The sequence below is a fragment of the Equus przewalskii genome, chromosome 4, assembly GCF_037783145.1.
Source record: "Equus przewalskii isolate Varuska chromosome 4, EquPr2, whole genome shotgun sequence".
In the NCBI taxonomy this organism is placed as follows: domain Eukaryota; kingdom Metazoa; phylum Chordata; class Mammalia; order Perissodactyla; family Equidae; genus Equus; species Equus przewalskii.
Window position 1 is genome coordinate 40,025,300 of NC_091834.1, and position 21,371 is coordinate 40,046,670.

Sequence of the window (21,371 nt, forward strand, 5' to 3'; positions counted from 1 at the left end):
TTAGATCAAAACATTTATTTTTTGTGTTACAAAAACAAAAATAAATCCAAGCAGGTAATGAAATAACCATATTTTTTTTGAAGTGTCCCATCCTGGGTTCTTTGTCCTAGAATTTAGTAAATAGTTCAAGTTTAGGTTGCTTCAACACTTCTGGATGCTATGAGGTTTCCATCTTATAACCATGTTTCTCTAGTTCAGCTCTGTAATAAAACAAAAAAACCCAACATCACTAGATATTCTTTATGATAAATTAAAGACATATAGTTTTTAGAAATACAATTAATAATAAATGCTATCACATAGCTTTACTTTAGTGCCCTTACTTCTTTCTATAAAGAAATCTATATAAGAAGGAAATTAGATGTGAATCAACATAATGCTGATAAAATCTTACTTTCCCATTAGTAAACATATTTTATATTTCTTAATTTTCTGATAAATCGATTTATTTATGGAAGAAATGTTAAGGATTTACTGCTATCTTCCAAATACCATACAAATGTTCTGTTCACAGTAAATATTTAAACACAAATTTTAAGAATCATTAACCATATCAATAAGAACATAAGACAATGGTATCAAACTTTCAGAGAGTTTATAATCATAATAGGTATTACTATAATTTACACAAAAAGAATAAACAGAATGCTTTCCATAGTGACAAATAATGCTCTAACCAAGACAAAAATTATTAATCAAATTTAAGGGTGTGTGAGAATTATTGTGCATTAACTATATGTAGGCAAAAAAATAAATAAGTTATAAAACATTAAACGAGACTTTCTTTTCTTTTCTTTCTTTTTTTTTTTTTGAGGAAGATTAGCCCTGAGCTAACATCTGCTGCCAATCCTCCTCTTTTTGCTGAGGAAGACCGCCCCAAGTTCACATCCGTGTCCATCTTCCTTTACTTTATATGTGGGATGCCTGCGACAGCACGGCTTGTCAAGTGGCGCCATGTCCACACCGGGATCTGAACCGGCGAACCCCAGGCCGCTGAAGTGGAACGTGCGAACTTAACCGCTGTGCCACCGGGCCAGCCCCAAGACTTTATTTTCTTAATTTTACATGTGGACAAAAATCTCAAAAATTTATAGTGGTATAAGTAAACACATTTTAAAAAGACATTTTTTATAATTTTAAATAATTTATTCACCATGAAGTTTCAATCATATTTTGAAAAAGGCAACTGCAGTTATTCATCTGCCTTGGATAAAACATTTGCACAAAAAGGTTTAGCCCTGTAATCAATTTCAGCTATTTAAACTACCATTCCAAATATCACCAGCAACTTATCTACCACAATTTAGATTTTATAAAAGTTCACAATAAGATTGAAGGCCAATCTATGATAAAACATTGTATAAATGTAAACTATGATTAATGAGCACTACATCATTACATTCAGTAAGATAAAAAGACATTTGTTCTCAAGTATAATTTAGCTCAAACACTATCACACCACCCAATGTAAACACAACGCAGAAAACACATGGTAGGAATGATGTATATTTATTACTCATTTCCCCAAACTCCTTCACTTGCCTAAAATTTTTACTTATTTTTAATACAAATATTGACCTAAAGTCCATGAATAATATTAAAACCAGAGATTGTTCATATGAATCATCTTTGTCTTCTGTTCAGGTGTTGAGGGCAGTATGGACTAATGGTAAAACACAGGGTTAGGAGTCAAGAGAACAGCAGAAGTTTCTGACTCTACTCCTCCTTTGCTAAATTTAACTAAAATGCTTCCTTGGCTCCCCACTCCAGGAAATTGAAGATTATAATACCTGTCCCTTCATATGTTTCCTATTTAAAATGGAAATAATTTTAAAACTTTCTCAAACAATAGTTTTGCTGCCTTTAACAAAACCAATTTAGATTATTTACTTTCTCTTATTTTAACAACAAAAAACACCTTCGAAATTCAACCTAAGATTTAGGTAATAAGTACACCAAATCCATCCAGGTTTGTGTCTGTCTGCCTTCCTCACAGGAGGTAGTGACCAATTATATTGATAAATTGTTTACAAACACAAAGGAGATCATGGTATGCTTCTCTATCAGCTAAATTCTTAGAGAAGATTAAAAGTTCTTTGCTAGAATTTAGGACATCGAAGAAACCAAAAGGAAAATAAATTGAGGCCATCAAGTACAAAACGCAAAACAACACGCAAAACACTAATATCACGAACTTGTTGAATAGAAAAATCTGACAAAGAGAACAAACGGAAGAAATCCAGCATAAGTGGAACGGTATCGCAGGGCACACACAGTGAATGTACACTATTTGAAACAAAACCAGCAGCATTACTTTTACAACAAAACAAGAATAAGACAAATAGCTACTAGTAGGTTTGATAATTATTCTTACTACGCAAGAAACTACTCTGCTATATGACAGTGGCCATATCTGACACAGTATCTCAGAAACTACATTGGCTTCTCGGAGTTTTTATGTAAAACGTGATGCGGGGTCAGGAAAATTTCAGAATCCTGCCTACTTCTATTGATATAGGGAAAAACAAATGTATCAGAAGTAGCAAAAACAGAATTACTCTGAGTTATTTGGAGACACAGGTAGCCTTTTTCTTTCGACTTCTGCTGGTTAAAGCTAATTACACGGAAAGAGAAACAGAAACCTGGAGAGCGGAAAGCTAAGTCCTGGCTACGGACATGTAGCTAAGAGGCAGATCTGGAGTTGAAACCCAGGGGATCCGACTGACTCCTGAGTATGAACTCCTCTTCAAAGTTAGATGGGATTAGGGCCAAACAATATTAGAAAACAGTAAATATATTCTTTACCATGGTTTCTAATACCACATTACGGGCCTTGATGCATTTTACAAAGACTAGGAAGAGCATCTCTGCAGGAGATTTGTTAATCAAGACAACTTTTTTAAAGCAAGGATATAAATATTATCTGATGCTGCACTGTCCACTACAGTAGTCACATGCAGCTATTTATCAAAATTAAATAAAATTAAAAATTCAGTTCATCAGCCACACTAGCCACATTTCATGTGCTCAACAGCTACATGTGACTAGTAGTTTTTATATTAGATAGTGCAGCTTATGAACATTTCCATCACTATACTAAGTTCTATTTGACAGCATTGGTGATATATCAACAACCTTGTGGGGAAAAAAATGCATGACTCAAATAGGGAAATAAAAAGAAAAATCTTATTCTCTAATGGAGGTATCAAGATTTATACACTTGTGGAAATCCACAAACCTAAAAGCAGAAACAAAACAGAGAAAAAAATAGCACTGTGGAGGTGTATTATAAAAACAAGCCACAACGAATATATGGATAAGGCTCAATTTCCAAATCAGTACAAAGGTAAGATTTAGTTGTGACAAGAAATCCAGTTATCAGTACATTTACTACTAAAAGTCCCTTGATAAAATCAAAATATTAAATAATGTCTTGATTTAATTTTTCAGAGAAAAGTGCTATTTTATGACTAATAAAAGACAAAAAAGAACACTTTGGAGAAATTTGACTTCAACAGCAAAGGAAGAAAACTCATTTCTCCTCACTTTAAAAATTTCAAGAAGATAACAGGAAAGAAAAAACTGATTATGAACAAGATTATGATTAATATGATTATCATTAAACAACACAGAATAGAGATCAACAGTGTTGAAAGGCCTAAACATAAATATTCTAACAGCATAATATGATTCTAATAAGGAAGAAAGGGTTAAATGGATATTAAAAAAAGGTAGCAGAGTGTTCTCTGATGTGGCTTAGTTTTAAAAGGATATAAAACAAAAGTAAATGCAAAAAGAAAGCAGCAAGAACTTGTATACACAGAATTAACTTATTTCCAGAATGGACCAACATCTGTAAAAAGAACAAAAAGGGCTTTGAGAGCCATATATGTATAAAGAAGAATGAGAAGAGACAGATCCAATGCCTGGAACACATTGGGTAATATTAGCAGATTTTAGAGAAAAATCAAGATTATTGCTCAACAACTATTATTCCTATGTTGTCCATAAAACTGCAAAAGGAAAAACAACATATGACAAAATTGAAAACTAAGACAGATGAGATAACTTCAAACTGCATTAAAGAAGTTTAAAGTCTCACGGCTTCGAATAATTAAATCTCAGGATACTGAAAGAACAAAAAAATATAGTCAAAAGTCACAGTCTGCAATTCTGAGAGATCATAAAAAAGTGTGAAAGTACCAGAATAACAGTGAAAGGTAAATTGTACAATTTCCAAAAAGAGGAGAAAGGAGATGGGTGAAAATGTGATTAGTCTCTAGAAAAATACTAAAAAGAACAAAAGCTACTGCACTATTATTAAAAATAAATGTTAAAAATTCATTATAAATTATCTCACTTCCTTTTTGAATAAAGGTACTAGACTAGAAAATTAGAAGATTGTAATAGAACTTCTGTATCTTGATCTGAGCAAAGTATGTGACAGTTTACTGAGATATCTTTGTGGCCAAAACAGATACATGTAGGTTGAATCAAAATAAAATTAGAGGAGGAGCTGACCCCCCAGGGCTGAGTGGTTAAGTCTGAGGGCTCCGCTTTGGCGGCCCAGGGTTTCGCTGGTTGGGATCCTGGGTGGGGACATGGCACTGCTTGTCAGGCCACAGTGAAGCGGCGTCCCATATGCCACAACTAGAAGGACCCACAACTAAAATATACAACTACGTACTGGGAGGATTTGGGGAAAAGCAGGGGGGAAAAAAAAAGACTGGAAATAGTTGTTACCTCAGGTGCCAATCTTAAAAAAAAATATTAGAGGAAAGAAGTGTCTCCAAAACAAATGGTGCTGGTACAACTGTATATCCACATGCAAAAGAATGAACTAGGATCCTTACTTCACACCATATACAAAAATGAAGTCAAAATGTACTGAAGACCTGATGTAAGAGGTAAAATTCTAAAACTGTTAGAAGAAAACAAAGGTATAAATTTTCATAACCTTCAATTTGGCAATGAATTCTTAAAAAGTAGATGAATTGGACTTCATCAGAATTAAAAACGCTTGTGCAGAGAACACTATGAAGATAGTGAAAAGACAACCTAACAGTATGGGAGAAAATATTTGTAAATAATATGTTTGATAAAGGCCTAGTACCCAGAATATATAAAGAACTCTTATAACTCAGTAGCAAAAAGACAACAAACCCAACTTAAAAATAGGCAAAGGTCTTGAATAGATATTTCTCCAAAGAAGATACACAAGTGGCCAACAAATATGTGAAAAGAGGTTCATTATTAGCCATTAGGGAAATGTAAATCAAAACCACAACAAGATACCAGTTCACACCCACTAGGATGGTTATAATAAAAAAATAAATGAAAAATAAGTTTTGGTGAGGATGTGGAGAGATTAACACCTTTATACATTGCAAGTATAATGTAATTGTTCAGCTGCTGTGGAAAACAGTTTGGCAGTTCCTCAAAAACTTAATGAGAATTATGACATGACCTTGCAATTCCACTCCTAGGATTAAATCTCCAAAAATTGAAAACAGGTATTCAAACAAAAACTTGTACATGAATATTTACAACAGCACTGTTCACTATAGTCAAAAGCTGGAAACAACCCAAATGTCCATCAACTCATTAATGGGTAAACAAACTGTGGCATATCATACAACAGATTATTCTTCAGACATAAAAAGGAACGAAGTACTGATACACACTATGATATGGATGAAACTTGAAAATATGATGCTAAGTTAAAGAAGCTAGACACCCAAGATATCACCTACTGTATGATTCCATTTATATGAAATATCCAGAGACAGAAAACAAATTAGTGGTTGCCAGGGGCTGGGGGAAGAAAGGAATGCAGAGTGACCGCTTAATGGGTATGGTGTTTCCTTTTGGGGTGCTGAAAATTTTTGGATATAAAGAGATAATGGTTACATGACATTCTGAATACACAAAACACCACTGAATTGTACACTTTAAAATGGTTAATTATATGTTATACGAATTTTACTTCAATCAATTAATCAATCACATTAAGTCGACTTGTACATGAATATGAAAAAGTACACTCCCATCACCCCAATCTCCATTCCAGTTTAAGAATCACCAATCTATTGGGTCCTAATACCCTGATTCTAATTTCTGCTGAGTTACTCAATAATGGTATAAAATTAACATCGACAGAATTAAACCTACAAGACAAAAAATAGCAAATATGCTTGTATTTAACTACTTTTGTAAAGAGACTAGAAAAAAACAAAAGTTCTATGCAATTACACAAAGTATTCATGTTTAGAAACACAGGAAATAAAGACAATGTCTTTTCATAATTCAAGAACATATTTTAAAGATTAATTATCTTTTAAGAGATCAATTATCATTATGTAAGTTACATATTTCGTGCTTATAATTAATACTAAGCTATATAAAAATGTGACTTGAAACTTACCGTAACTGATTGGAGAAGTCATCCTCTACATTGTCATCATCCCAATTATCCTCCCAGACATGTGCATCTTCATCTTCATCTAAACCAGCCCAGTCTAAAAACAGAAACAGATGTTGTCTAAATATCTCTCATATATTATTTCCATAAATATAAAAAATTCAGAAAGTTTGCCACTGAAGATTCTCTCAATTCAAAATAACTAATACTATATCTATGAGAAATGATAATCTTCCTCTTAAATCTCAATTTTATGCTGTCTCACTCTCTCAATTCCTGAATTTGCAGATAAAACAAAAGTTAATACAAAAAATTCTATTTGCCATGAAAACTTATTACAATTTCAGGAAGATATTTACTTTCCTGATTTTTACCTTGGGCTAATTTTTATAAGGTCTATTTCACAATCTTTCAAAACACAGCACCAAGAACACTAAAGCGAGTTGAGCAGGAAGATATTAGCCTGGAATTCAAAACTGCTAAACATAAAAAAGGTTAACTCATACACAGATAACAGAAAGTAGTATCTTTTTATATTCTTAATTATGACTGTAAAATTGTTGTAAAGAAAAATGTCCTTATTCTTGAAAACATCCATGCTGAAATATTTGAGTCAAGTGTCATTTTGTTGATAATTTACTTGCAATGGTTCCCTCAAATATATATATTTGATATATGATATATATTGATATATATATTTGATATCCCTCAAATACATATATTTGATATATGATATATATTGATATATATATTTGATATATATTGATATACGATATATATATGATAGAAATACAGTAAATATGACAAAATGTTAATAACTGATGAAACTTAGGTGTTGATCTCTTTACTGAGGTATAATTGACATGTAACATTATATTAGCTTAAAGTATACAACATAATGGTTTCATATTTGTAAATATTGCAACATGATCACCACAATAAGACCAGTTAAAATTCGTCACCATACATAGATACAGAATTTTTTTTTCTTGTGATGAGGGCTTTTAAGATCTACTCTCTTAGCAACTTTCAGATATGCAATACAGTATTACTAACTACACTCAACATACTGTACATTACATCCCCATGATATTTATTTTATACCTGGAAGTTGGTACCTTTTGATCCCTTGCACCCATTCTGCCCACCCTCCACTTGCCCTCTTTTTTTTTAATAACTTTTCCATAGAGTTGAAAGTTTCAAGATTAAAATGTGGGAAAAACAGTTTAAAAAAAATTAGTTTGGAAATCACCTCTGGAGACTTCCCTATTCCCTTCTCTTCCTTCGTACCCTCAGAGATTAGGACCCCTCTTTTGTGTATGTCTCTATCATAGCACTTACATACTGTATAATCATAATTATCAGTTTCTATGTCTCTAGTGTCTGAGCTCCTTAAGAGTAACAACGCTATTTATCTTTGTATTCTTAAGCTACAAACAGTACCTCGCTTGTGCACAACAAATGGTTGTGAAAGATACAACAGAACTCTAAATCAGACCTTGTATATTTTTGTTTGATCCTCTCCCCTGCAAAAATAGTAATTATGAGTTACACACTCAAGTATGTCCTAGCCATTAGCTTCATCTTAGTAATTACTTATTAGAAACATGACTAAGAACATTTCAACCTGAAAAGACAAATAACTAAATAACAAAAGGTATGATGATACAGGCTTTTCTTATAATGTACATACAGATTTAAAGCTGTGCTACAACGGCTCATAATACTTATTACATTATGTACCTAACAAAGTTGTTTAAATGCAATATATGTAAGTCATCCTTATGATTTAAGAATAGAAGTACCTCCATTTAACTGGTCCCCCAAACCGGAAACTTGGAAGGCATCTTAGCTACTCTTTCTCCTCCATCTACCACAATCACTCATTATGCTCTTTCCATTTCAACTCCTAAGTATCTCGAGTTGGTCTCCCCCCTCCTATTCTTACTGTCACTATGTTAATTTAGGAGTGATTATTCCTTTGATAGACTATTACTGTGGTCCTCCTTTCTGTCCCCTCCTCCTCAATCTTACACATTTTATACCTATCCTCCACTAATGCCTAAAATGACCACTGCCATTCCTGTCAGTTACTATTCAAACCTTCAGGTAGGAACCACATTTTATTGCAACTGTAATGCCTACAGCTGAGTGCTGGGCACACAGTAGACACTTAAAATGTTGGGTAAATGGAAGTCAAGTTCCCTCCTTCTGAGTGGTCAATCTCAAGAAAACAGAGGCCAGTGTGAGGTTTCAGTGAAGCCAAGAGTATATATTTCAAGATAGAAGAGATCAACAATATCATGATAAATTTATATTTATCAATATAAATATATTTATTCTAAGAATGTTTTTGAGAATAGCAGTCACCTCGTTCAATGCTTCCCTAAGAGAGATCATGCGGGAAATTTCTTTAAGACCTCAGTTTCTGAAAAGATGAAAAAGTTTCTCTTAGGCAATTTATTTCAGGTTTCTAGGAAGCTCAGTCAAATGTATACCCAACTTCAATCACTATATAGGACAGTGAACATATATTCATTAATAAATACTCTCAATAATCAAAAATACTGATATTTACCCACATAAATTTTCTGATATCTCATAGTAATATTATTGTTCTCAGAGGGAATATTACAATTACCTAAATTCAAATCCTTTACTATTCTCTGAGGTCCTTAACAACAGTAACACTTAATAACAGTAAGTATTAATTATACCTCAAAATTAAGATAACTGGGCTAGATATACACTTACATTTTCTCCTTTCTTCTAAAAGTACCTTGAAGCTCAAACTGAAAAATTTTATTCTCTGTCTGTGGAACTACCTATGTTTTACATGAAGAGTAGATTAAGAAGTTAAAGAAAAGGAAATACCATTCAGGATTTCCCTCAGTCTATGGAAGAGTGATCAGAAAGCTACTACAACTCAATTTTTTCATAGATATATCTATTCCCAAAGCTAAACTGAAAGAATAACATTTCTGCACTTTTATAGACTGGAAAAGAGTTAATCAGTAGTATAGGGATAAAATAGTACTGTTACTCTCATATTGCCGTTGCAATCAATAATAAACTGTTTTCTATGTATGTTATAATGTTATACATAAACTTTCTTTTTGTTCTTCCAAAAGCAGAGAAATCTCAGTCAGAAAGAAGGGAGCAATTTTAAGGCAAAGATAAAGGGGGCAGAAATTGCAGTATTAAGTATACAAGAGAGGAGCATTACATCAAGGTGACATGGGGTACAGTCTAAGATCTACTTTTAAATTAAAAAGAAGCTTCATTTCAAATAGTAGATATATTTCCCTGTAATATTAAATCACCAAAAATCAACTAATTTTAATTTTTAAAATTAAAACTGAATAAAGCACCTCAAATAATCTCAAATTTATCTTTTACAGAAATTCAGATTCTTGAATGTTGAACTTATAATGAAACAATGAAATCCATTATCCCTTTTACAGCAAGTGAACGACTAATAATGCTATTTCTCCACATTCCTTCCAGTCTTACTGCAACCTACAGCTCTGTAGCTATCTAATAATGGACAGCTTAGAATTTTTGTTTGTTGTTTTGTTTTAACGACATGAAAGCCTTACAGTATAAAAAAATTCACACAAAGCTACTTCATTAAACTGCAATGTAGCAAGGTTTGGCTATACATCAAGCTTTTATAAAATGGCTAAGACTGAGGATTGTTTAAAATTACAGAATTCTGGAGATACAGAAAGCCTTAGAGATCACCGTATATCATACCCCTCTTTGTTGGAATGCCACCACCATTACCACTACCAAAAAAGAGAAATGAAGACTGTCCTATAAAAAAAATTAACTTTTTTCTACCATTATTTCACAACTTCAAATCCTAGACTTTAAATATATTTGGGTTCAGCCTAGAAATAGGAATTGTTAAATATTTGTTTTACTGATATTTGAAGAAGTCTTTATAAAGATATCTAACAGAGTTTAATGTTCCACAAAAATAATTTGAATACATTAATACCAGATAATACCTTCTTGAGTAAAGGGGGTGACACAACTCAAGTCACAACTGTTTTAAGTTTCTAAAGCACCAAGCCTCACATCAGCTTGAACCACTTCTAACTAACCAGCTTCCTAAGCTGTTAACTAGGTAGTTTACACCTGCACTGGTCCCTAAAAGGAAATGATAATATATCAAAGATTCAAGTCAGAAATATAAAATAACAAGAACATTTATTTCACATTTCTCTGCTAACCTTGTAAGCCTACCCTTTCCAGAACACTAAAAATATAGGCCCCTAGGAACTTTTAATCTAATTATGACTTGATTCAAAATGTTGATTTCAATATTGTTATTACTTGATGTCATTCAAATGTCTTCAAGCTGGCTTTAATTCTTTTAACTTTGAAAGACTAAAAGAAACCATACTGGTTAATTTCTACTCAACTGCCTTAGAGAATCACCAACAAGACACATAACAGATTCAATAACTTGTTTGTAGAAATTCCAATCCTTAATTCTAAAAAGGCTGGAAAAAGTCAAAATTCTTAATACGGGAGACACTAGTTCGAACATTGTCCCTTTTTAATTTTAAGAGTGGTACAATTTTTAGTTTATCAAGTTGAATTCTGATGATTTAGCATAAGGATAAAGCATGTCTTCCTCCTTTAACAACCATCTTGTGCTGTTTTAATGGCAAGGAAAGAAAAAAGAAGGTAAAAATAAAATCCCAAGAAAAAGTAATTGGCTCTTGGAGGGGGGGAAACTAGTATTGTGAGCAAGATTTTAGGTAGAATACATACACAAAAAAGATTCATGACAATAGCGCTATATTTCTTTGGTATCATTATGCAGTACTTCATAATTATGACACTATTGAGTATACAAAGATACCAAATGGAACAGTTGGTTAAATTCTTCATTAATCATCGAGCCGTAATGCCTTATCCCAGGAGTAAGATGCACTGAAGTCTACATGCCATATTATCCTTCCCATTACCATAGATAAGAATCCAAGACAATAAATAATCTTATGAATTACAACTTATTAAGCATTTTAAATTATTTAATACAGTACCATTAAGAACCTTAGCATTCACACTGACAAACCAGAATCTATAATCTATTTTAGCTGGAAACTTTAACCAGGAATCTAATAAACTATATTATGTAAAAAGTTTAAGTGAGAGGGTATAATACACCCAAATATTATTTCCAACACTTATAAATTCTCCATATGGTATATATGTTACAACATATGTGAATTACAATATTATTAAGACAAAACTGAAAACTAAGACTGGTGAGATAACTCCAAACTCCATTAAAGTAGTTTAAAGTCTCAAGGCTGTAACACAAATTGTAATCTCTGGGATCTGCCTGACATCTCCTGCAACACATCTCTGAATTGTGTTTTAATTTTCAACCATAACACGACACTGATAACCATGCAATTTTATTTAATCACTCATTTTAAAAGCTTTAAACCAAGAAGTAGCTTTTTTAAAAAGGGCAAAATAAATAAATCAAACAAGGATATCTGATTCATGTCTAATGCCTTCCTTCAATACATAGATGACTTTATAAAGTATACACTTTATCTTCAACACTAAATGCATTGCCAGGATTGTGATTAATCGTTTAAATAACCACAGCTGTGTTTACTTCAGTGTGCAGGCCTCCAGATGTGTACTGGTAAAAAAAAATTACCATATTTTAAGAAGCCAGAATTGGAAATAACCAATAGCAGATGCCTAATACATAAGTTTCTAGCAATACTAAATTATTTAAAACTTTGCCCCCAAGTTTGGCTTTGTTCATATTTGTCAGTGAGAATTACATCTCTGACTAGCTTTAAATTTCAAAAATCTCAGCTATCAAAGATCCCACATACTTCATCTAAGTGTCACCTTGACATTTAAGTGTGGAAAAAAAGGGTTTTCTCTCAACTTAATGTTTTTAAAATTACTTACTCTCCTCACCCTCCAACATACATTCTGAAATTTCTTAAAAGTATGAAGTATACCACTTTGGAGAAAAGTAAAGAGGAAATTCCATTTATACCAAATAGGGTTGCAAATGTTCCATCCTATACCAATTTTCAGTAGCATCAAATTTTCATTCATTCTTTAACAGTAAAGCTACTCTGAATATAAACAAACTAATCTCCAAGAAAGTTTTTTCAAATAAAAAATGTGCATGTACATGCAACATTATATGAAGAAAAATATAAAAGAAACAGAAGAAAGTTCAAAAAAGTTCTAAATTGTACACTCACCATCACAGGTGAGTGTAAAAGAGAACAGCAATAGTTGCAAATAGCATCATTACACTCATGAATATAATAAGCCACACTAAATCTAGTCATTCTGAGATAAATTTACATGTGTTCCTGCTTAAACTGTATAAAATAGATTAAAATTTTTTTATAAAATTTCATTTCTGTAGGGTATCATGATACAAAAACATCTATACCATAGAGATCTAAAGTCTACTCACTGGCTAAGAAATCAGTACCTAGCATAGCACTACTGCAGTACTATATTTTCTCCAACGAGGACCAAAGGTGTCACTGGGGAACTTCCAAGCAAACAACCAAAAGCAAGTCATAAATGATGTTGCTACCAGACTACTGGTGAGTTTTCAGTTATTTGTGGCCAGGAGTCTGAAACAGAGGCTCAAAATAACTTACATAACCATTTATAATTTTTCTCACTTTTTTTTTTAAGGAAGATTAGCCCTGAGCTAACATCTGCTGCCAATCCTCCTCTTTTTGCTGAGGAAGGCTGGCCCTGAGCTAACATCTGCTGCCAATCCTCCTCTTTTTGCTGAGGAAGGCTAGCCCTGAGCTAACATCCGTGCCCATCTTTCTCTACTTTATATGTGGAATGCCTACCACAGCATGACTTGCCGAGCAGTGCCATGTCCACACCCGGGATGTGAACAGGCGAACCCCGGGCCACTGAATCGGAAGTGCAAACTCAACTGCTGAGCCACCGGGCCAGCCCCTTTTCTCACATTTTTAAAACAAGGAAATTCAAACACAATTCTTTTCATGAAAAATTTAAAAACATATATCTGGCAGAATGGTTCCACTACAAAGCCATGCTGACGTTGGTTCTCTTTGTTGATTAGTGCTTTTGTTTCTCTTTAATTCTACAAAATTCCCCAAAGCCATTACTCTCATCTTTTCCAAGCCCTCGTGCCCTACACTCATCTTTATTTCCTCCATATTACTGTGTCAAGGGTATGAAATGTGAACTCCACCATCCGTCTTCGATTAGACATGCAAGTACAAAATCCAACCCCTGATTCTTCTTATTCCCAACACTCCATATCAAACTAGTTGCCAGAGCTCCCTTGTTATTCTTGCATCACTCTTTTCACTTCTTTCTTAATAACAATCTATTTCAGGCCCTGAGTCCTCACCTAAGCTATTTCAACAGTTTGCTAATTAGCTTTCCTGACTCTGTCTCTCTCTTTCCATTTTTTCAAAATAATTCTGCTGGGTTAATTTTTCCTAAACTGCCTAATGCTGAAAGGAAATTCACACACATCAAACAAAAAAACCACTCCTCCAGGCTGGCCCTGGGGCATAGTGGTTAAACTTGGTGCACTCTGCTTTGGTGGCTCAGGTTCGTGGGTTCGGATCCCAGGCAGGGACCCACACCATTCATCAGCCAAGCTGTCGTGGCGACCCACATATACAGCAGAGGAAGACTGGCACAGATGTTAGCTTGGGGCTAATCTTCTTCAAGCAAAAAAAGAGGAAGACTGGCAACAGATGGTGGCTAAGGGTTAATTTTCCTCAGCAAAAACAAAAACAAAAAAACCACTCCTCATGTACCTAAGGATAAAGTCCAAATGGTCATTTGGCTTAAAGCATTCCAAGATTAGGCCCCAAACTACCTGTGCTTGCAACCACTATTTCACAGCCAAATAAAATATACATTGATTTTCTACTTCTAAGCATCTATTCCTTTTCCCTTCTTTCAGAAACCCCTTTCGTACATTTCTATCTTTTGAAAGCTCTGTTCAAATGTTGCTCTCATGTTGTACACAACTGGAAATAACTTCCCCTTCTTTTGAACTGCTGTTGCACTTTACTGCTAGTTGCTTAATTCGCCATTCCCCCACCCCCACCCAATGGAAGGAAACCAAATAAAATCTTACCCAGAAGCCCAACAGATAAAAAACAGTCAAAAGCAAAGTTGCTCTGGTTTAACTGGATGTGGAAAGGGAAAGGCTTGGAGCCCCACCCCCCAGGATAAAAGCACCTGCAGAATACTAAAAAGCTCAAGCTTGGTATGAAAACCACTGATCCATATCTCCCTTAACATTTATACCACTAAGTTCACTGACAAATACCTACCTAAGGAGTCAAATTTGCCTCAGTGCAGCCTCTAGTTAACTGTGATCTTGGTAAATTATTTAATTTTGCTGAGCCCCAAGTATAAAACCATCATAAGGCTGCTATTAGGATTAAATGAGATTATGTGTCTAAAGTACTTAGTACTGATTAATGACAGCTAATATCATTCTCTCTGCACCATTCAGCACCAGATTTACAGGAAAGACCCAACAAATATATATTGAATGAATATATCATTTACTATGTGCTAATCACCGCAAGGGAACTTGAGGGATGAGGGAGGTAAGAAGAGAAGCATGTTCCAGAATAAAGACAACAATAGCATTTCCACCAAGTATTATGTATACAGCAGAACACAAAACTGGAAAAAAAAGATACTGTGTGATTTTTTTTAATACTTCGGAAGAAGAGTACAAGTATAGTTTTTGAAACTTATTTTCCCCTCAATATTTTCAGTGATATTTCACATCACATCTCGCAATGAGTATTGTTTAACAACAGTTAAACACTATTTAAGTCATAATTGTTTATTACTTGTTCATTCCATACAATCAGTGAAATAGCTAATCAAACAGTTTTTCAAAGTAGTTTTCACTGTTTAATATCCTGGGTCACACCTTTCACCATCCTTTCCAAAGCACCAGTATCTTGATTTGGAGGTTTTTTATTCCACTGTATTTCTTTCTTTATACCTCATACATCTGTATGCATCCTTAAACAATGTTTGCTATTGTTTTATGAATCTTTATATTTTATATGAATAACCACATTATTTTTTAAAGTACTTTTGGAAAAAAATTTGGCAATATTTTTTATTTTATTTTTATTTATTTATTTATTTATTTAGAACCAAGTCTTTTTTTTTTTTTAAAAAAAGATTGGCACCTGAGCTAACAACTGTTGCCAATCTATTTTTCTTCTTTCTTCCTCTCCCCAAAGCCCCCCAGTACATAGTTGTATATTCTAGTTGTGAGTGCCTCTAGTTGTGCCACATGGGACGCTGCCTCAGCATGGCCTGATGAATGGTGCCATGTCTGCACCCAGGATCCGAACTGGTGAAACCTCGGCCGCCGAAGAGGAGCACGCAAACAACCACTCAGCCATGGGGCCGGCCCAAATATTTTTTAATTTAGAAGATTTTACTACTAGAAAAAAAATAAACTGTCAAATAATCCACAAACTCAACTAGTGTAATTTTGGATATATCTAAAATTACAAATATGTTTTGCAAAAATAAAATATATGTCAAAATTAGTTCAAATTCTAAATTAAATATCAAACATCATTCAAAATCCAAATCTCTATGTAAATCAGGGAGGAGAAAAGAAAGAGAACTAATGTTTACTGAATATCAACTCTTGCCCAACTTGATGCTCTGCACTTTACATATATCATTGTTACGGACCGGATGTTTGTGTCTCCTGGACCCCGAAATTCCTATGGTGAAACCCTAATCCCCGATGTGATGGTATTTAGAGATGGGGTCTTTGGAAGGTAATTAGGATTGTATAAGGTCATAAGCATGGAATCCTCACAATGAGATCAGTGCCACTATAGGAAGACACACCGAAGAGCTTGCTGTCTCTCTCCACCCTGTGAGGACACAATAAGAAGGCAGCAGTCTGCAACCCAGGAAGAGAGCCCTCACCAGGAACTAAATCTGTTAATACCTTATCTTGGACTTTCTGGGTTCCAGAACCTTGAGAAAATAAATTTCTGTTGTTTAAGCCACTCAGTCTATGGTATTTTGTAGTGGAAGCTCACGCAGACTAACACAATCATGTAATCCTTACATGAGTCTACCATCCCCAAATTAGATATGAAGAAACTGAGGATTAAGAAGGTAACAGTTCAAGGAAAAACATAATGATGAATCTCACTCAAATAAATCAATCCAAATCAAAATGACGTGACTACTTCTCAGCCATCAGGTTCTCAATGACTAAAATGTTTAATATGTAGTGTAGGCAACCTTATGAGAGAAAAGGCAAACTTTAGATAGGAATGGTAATTCGTGAAACTTTCCTCAAAGGCAATTTGAGACTATATGTCAAAATTCAAAATGCACCTAGAGCTGGATGAGGTGTTAGAGCCCAAGCAGACCCAGAAGGGCATTCCGGTGGAGGAGCAGCATGTCGTGGCTGGTGCGTCATGGACTGGACAGGGTGAAGAAGTCATCTAGTGCTGGCATAACGAGGGGAGAAGGTGGCCTGGAACACAATGTTGAAGCCCAAGTGGGATAAAGAGGCCACCTGTGGGTGGAGGGGGCAACAGAGATCAGTTAGGGAGAAGGATGACCAAACTGACAATTTATTTAAGATAATGGAAGCCAGGTTTCTCACTGCTGAGGAAAAGGGTTACAAATATGGAAAGAGAAAAAACTAGAATGAATCTTGTGCTGAACTGTAACTGGAGAATATCTGTGTGAACTCATGGTTTTATATACACACACACATATATGTATACACACATTTGTATATTTCACTGAGAGTCCCAAAAGCAATTAGCACTAGTGGAGTTAAGATCTTGCCTTCTAAATCATTCTCCATTAAAAGGAACGTGCCTTGGAGAAATGGCTGATTCCAGGACTGGGGCAGGGAAAGTACAAGATTAGCCTGGAATACGTTCTTTTGCCAGAATGCTAGCAAATGACATGTCAGAAGGTCACAGAAAACAGCTTGAAGGGATTCCCCAAGTTCAAATATGGGACAATTTGAGGATTAAAATCAATAATAGCAGCAAATTATAACCCACTGAATATGAGAATCCATGACCCTGTACTGATATAAATAAGCAAATGAATAAACTGAAAGTTTGATGATGAATGGAATATTGTATTTACATAATTTCCAAGTCCTTTCTCACAAAATACGTATTAATTACAAAGCGAAAAAGAGTAATCTAACAATGGAAAAGTCTCACAGATACTACCTTAATAAAGTGATCAAAGTGAACATCATCAGTAATGGAACAAATGAGAATCATGTTCCACCTGATAGGATGCAATGAGAACATGGCATCACGACTATGATATTCCTGCCAAGGTGCACAACCTGAATCTAATCATGTGGAAACACAAGACAAATCTAAGTTGAGGAAAAGTCTACAAAATAACTGGCCTGTAATCTTCAAAGTGTCAAAATTACGAAAGTCAAAGACAAACTGCTCTAGACTGAAAGCTAAAGAGACACGACAAGTGAATGTAATCCATGATTCTGAATCAAGACATTACTGAGACAATTAGAGAAACCTGAAAGCAATCTGTGGATTCGATGACACTAACGTATCAGTGTGTTAATTTCCTATTTTGATGGTTATACTGTGATTGTGTCTTTGTAGGAAATACACATTATAATATTCAGGGGTGATGGGCATCAGGTTGGCCACTTATTCTCAAATGGCTCAAGGAAAGAAGGTTGTACTGTACTTTCAATTATTCTCTAAATTTGTGGTTATTTCAAAATAAAAATTATATTAAAAAAATGAACCTGTCAATTTGACCTGGCAATTTCCTAAGAGTTTATCTTATAGATAAGTAGAAAAACATACACACAAAGATGTAAGAATATTCACTGCATCATATTCTGTAATAGAAAAAACAAAACATAAAAACAAGCAAACAAAAAACCTATCTATCTATCTAGGTGGTTTTAGAGCTAGTTAAATAGATTATTCAACAGGCATACAATGGACTAGTGGTGCACAACTACTAAAAAGCAGAGGGAGATTTTTATAATTAATGCGAAAATCTAAGATATATACAGTAAAAGAATATTATAGGAGGAGAATATTACATATAACGTGGTCCTCTGTGTGTATTTGAAGGATATATCCAAACACTGGAGCATGAGAAACATTTTTGGGGAAAGGCAAGGAGAAACAGTGATTTACTTTTCAATTTATACCTATTCATAGGTTTAAACTTTTACTATAAGCAGTTACTTGTACAATTATCTTATATATTATACTATAAAAATATTTTTAAAAAGAAGTAACTAACATGAGCTGACAAGCCAAAAGTAGATGAACGATAGGTTCTGAATCTAGGTCTGATCCCAGATTCATCATGCTTATTCCATCGAGGGTTCAAAAACTTTCCTCTTGCATATGATTACCATAAATGGACATTCAGTAGGTACTTTGTCATCCGCTGTATTTATCATTTTTCTTCAAAATTTTTAGCAACATGATTTTTCCATTTCGTGCTACCACCACCAATTTAAATGTGTGATGGTATTATTTATGTGTCCACTATGTTTTAATAAGTGAAAATAGCAAAACCCCTGTTGGCACTAGGTAAACTAACTAGTGCAATATCTGACATAGTCAATATTAGTTGTGTCTACCTTCTACATTTAAGATTCTAAGGAACCCTTCTGTTGATGGTTTAGTCCAGTTGGTATCCAATGTTCACGTAAATATTTCTCAATGCCATTTTTCATAGGACGATTCTTCCTTGTCCAGGACTGCTCTACGCACAGCAGGCAGTTAAAGTCCTTGGCCTCTATACACTAAATGCTGGTAGTTATTTCACATTCCCACCTGTCAAGTGAATGTGACATGCAAAAATACTCCCCTGGTTAAGAACCACTGTAAGATGTCCTACTATGTTAAGTACAGGTGAGAGTACCTCAGTTATTCCAGAACGTTGGTAGCATTAGGGGAACACCAGCCTGTTGTCTGCCTCAATAAATTCCCATCAACAGTGTTTTAGCCAGGAATTTCTCAATGAGGATGGGGAGGTGGCTGGTTCTTGATTTCTTCAGATAATATAGCAGTTTCACTGGTTATAGAAAAATTATAGACTACTTTAATAGTATTCTCTTGTATATATTACTGCTTAAATAGTATCTTGTATATACTATTGCTTCCACAGGTTCATTTTAAGTATTCTAAAAAAGCTTTTCCCTCGAAAAAGAAAAAAAAACTCTCAATTCTGGCAAAGGAAGAAGAGAAAAGAACCTGAAGGCTCACTTGTTCTCACTTTTACTCACACTTCGAATTGTCAGAAAAAGGAAATTAATGAAAATATTTTTAATACCCTTTCATTATCTGTGTGATATGAAAAATTGTTTGAAGCTTCAAGTAAATTATAGAACATTTCAGTTTTAGACCCTGCTCTACTACTACCAACCTACCTGCATGATCTTGACAAGTTCAATCTCCTCTAGACTTTGAGTTGCTTTCCAGAATTTTGAGTTGCTTTTAGAATTTTCTAAAATTCTAACCATGCCAAAGCCTCCAAAATTATAATCAATCATGCCCAGAACACTGAATGTCTATTCTCAATCAGTTGAGTCAATAAGATGCAGAATGTATGTCACAAAGATCCTAAACATGAATTTTTAACAGTTCCTGCTTAATAACCAGTAAATTACACACTCACCAAATAGAATTGTGAGAAACTGCCAATGCAACACAGATCCACAGACTAAATAAAAAAATAAAGAGTATTTGTTTCTCTATACCTTCAGAGACTCACCCCACATGTTCTACGGCACAGTGAAGAGCTATTCAGAAAAAGCAATGAAGCCCCCATGAGAACATATTCTTAGTTTTCTTTTTAAAACAGAAATTCTTTTTTTTTTTTTTGAGGAAGATTAGCCCTGAGCTAACATCTGTTGCCAATCCTCCTCTTTTTGCTGAGGAAGACTGGCACTGAGCTAACATTTGTGCCCATCTTCCTCTACGTTCTATGTGGGACGCCTACCACAGCATGGCTTCCCAAGCGGTGCCATGTCCGCACCCGGGATCCAAACCAGTGAACCCCAGGCCACTGAAGCAGAACGTGTGCACTTAACTGCTGCACCACTGGGCCGGCCCCAGAAATTCTCCTTCTTTAAAATGAGTAACTAACATCCTACCGAACAAGTTCTTATCTGGGATAAGACGTAGCAACAACACTCCCAAAAGATGGACAATCCTTCAGTCAAACTAGGGATACATAATTTCAATAACGGCTTTCATGCAGCAGGCTCTTAACTGCAAGTTATCCTAGACTATAAATATCATCCACTTGCTGGAGCACTGGGACACAAGGCCTTTGAAAGTAAGACCTCCTACAAATTGAAAAGATGCTTACAGGCAATTTTAAGCTGTACTGCTTAGTGAGTTTCTCAATGGCATATTTACCATAAAGACAATAACAAGAAAAAGAGTTTCCAAAGAAGGCAAAGAACTTGGAAAGTAATTCAGGGCATTAATAACTGAACTGAAAACTCAAATACTGAAAGATTCAAAACAGGCTACTGTTTTAAAGTAGTGCTTCTCCAACTTTAACGTGCATACAAATCTTTTAGGAATCTTGGTAAAGTCCAAACTGATTCAGTAGGTCTAGGTTGAGATGCTGCGTTTCTAACACGCTCCCAGGAGATGCCAAAACTGGAGTAGTTCCCTGGATCACACTTGGAGTAGCAACTACACGTGTTTAGTCACACATAGAGACTAAACCACGACTAGGCCAAAAAAATGTAACAAAAGTACAGTTTCAAAAGATGAATGATTCTTTGGTGATATTTTTCCAAGTTTTTTTTTCTTTTAGTTTTGTTATGTATCAGAACAGTTTTTATTAGTAAATATTGATTGGTTTCACCTAG

The 21,371-nt window shown here is 34.4% G+C and overlaps 1 protein-coding gene across 1 annotated transcript in view; it reads right to left on the bottom strand.

Annotated features, from left to right (window-relative positions):
• The window catches only part of SEM1 (SEM1 26S proteasome subunit), a 24,063-nt gene continuing 2,692 nt past the window's right edge, over positions 1–21,371 (bottom strand). Inside the window, exons 2-3 of the mRNA XM_070615673.1 lie at positions 6,425–6,518; positions 1–200 (exon numbers count right to left, since the gene is read on the bottom strand). Of these exons, the coding sequence (XP_070471774.1) occupies positions 158–200; positions 6,425–6,518 (137 nt within the window). The 3' untranslated portion in view covers positions 1–157. The remainder of the gene's footprint in view (positions 201–6,424; positions 6,519–21,371) is intronic.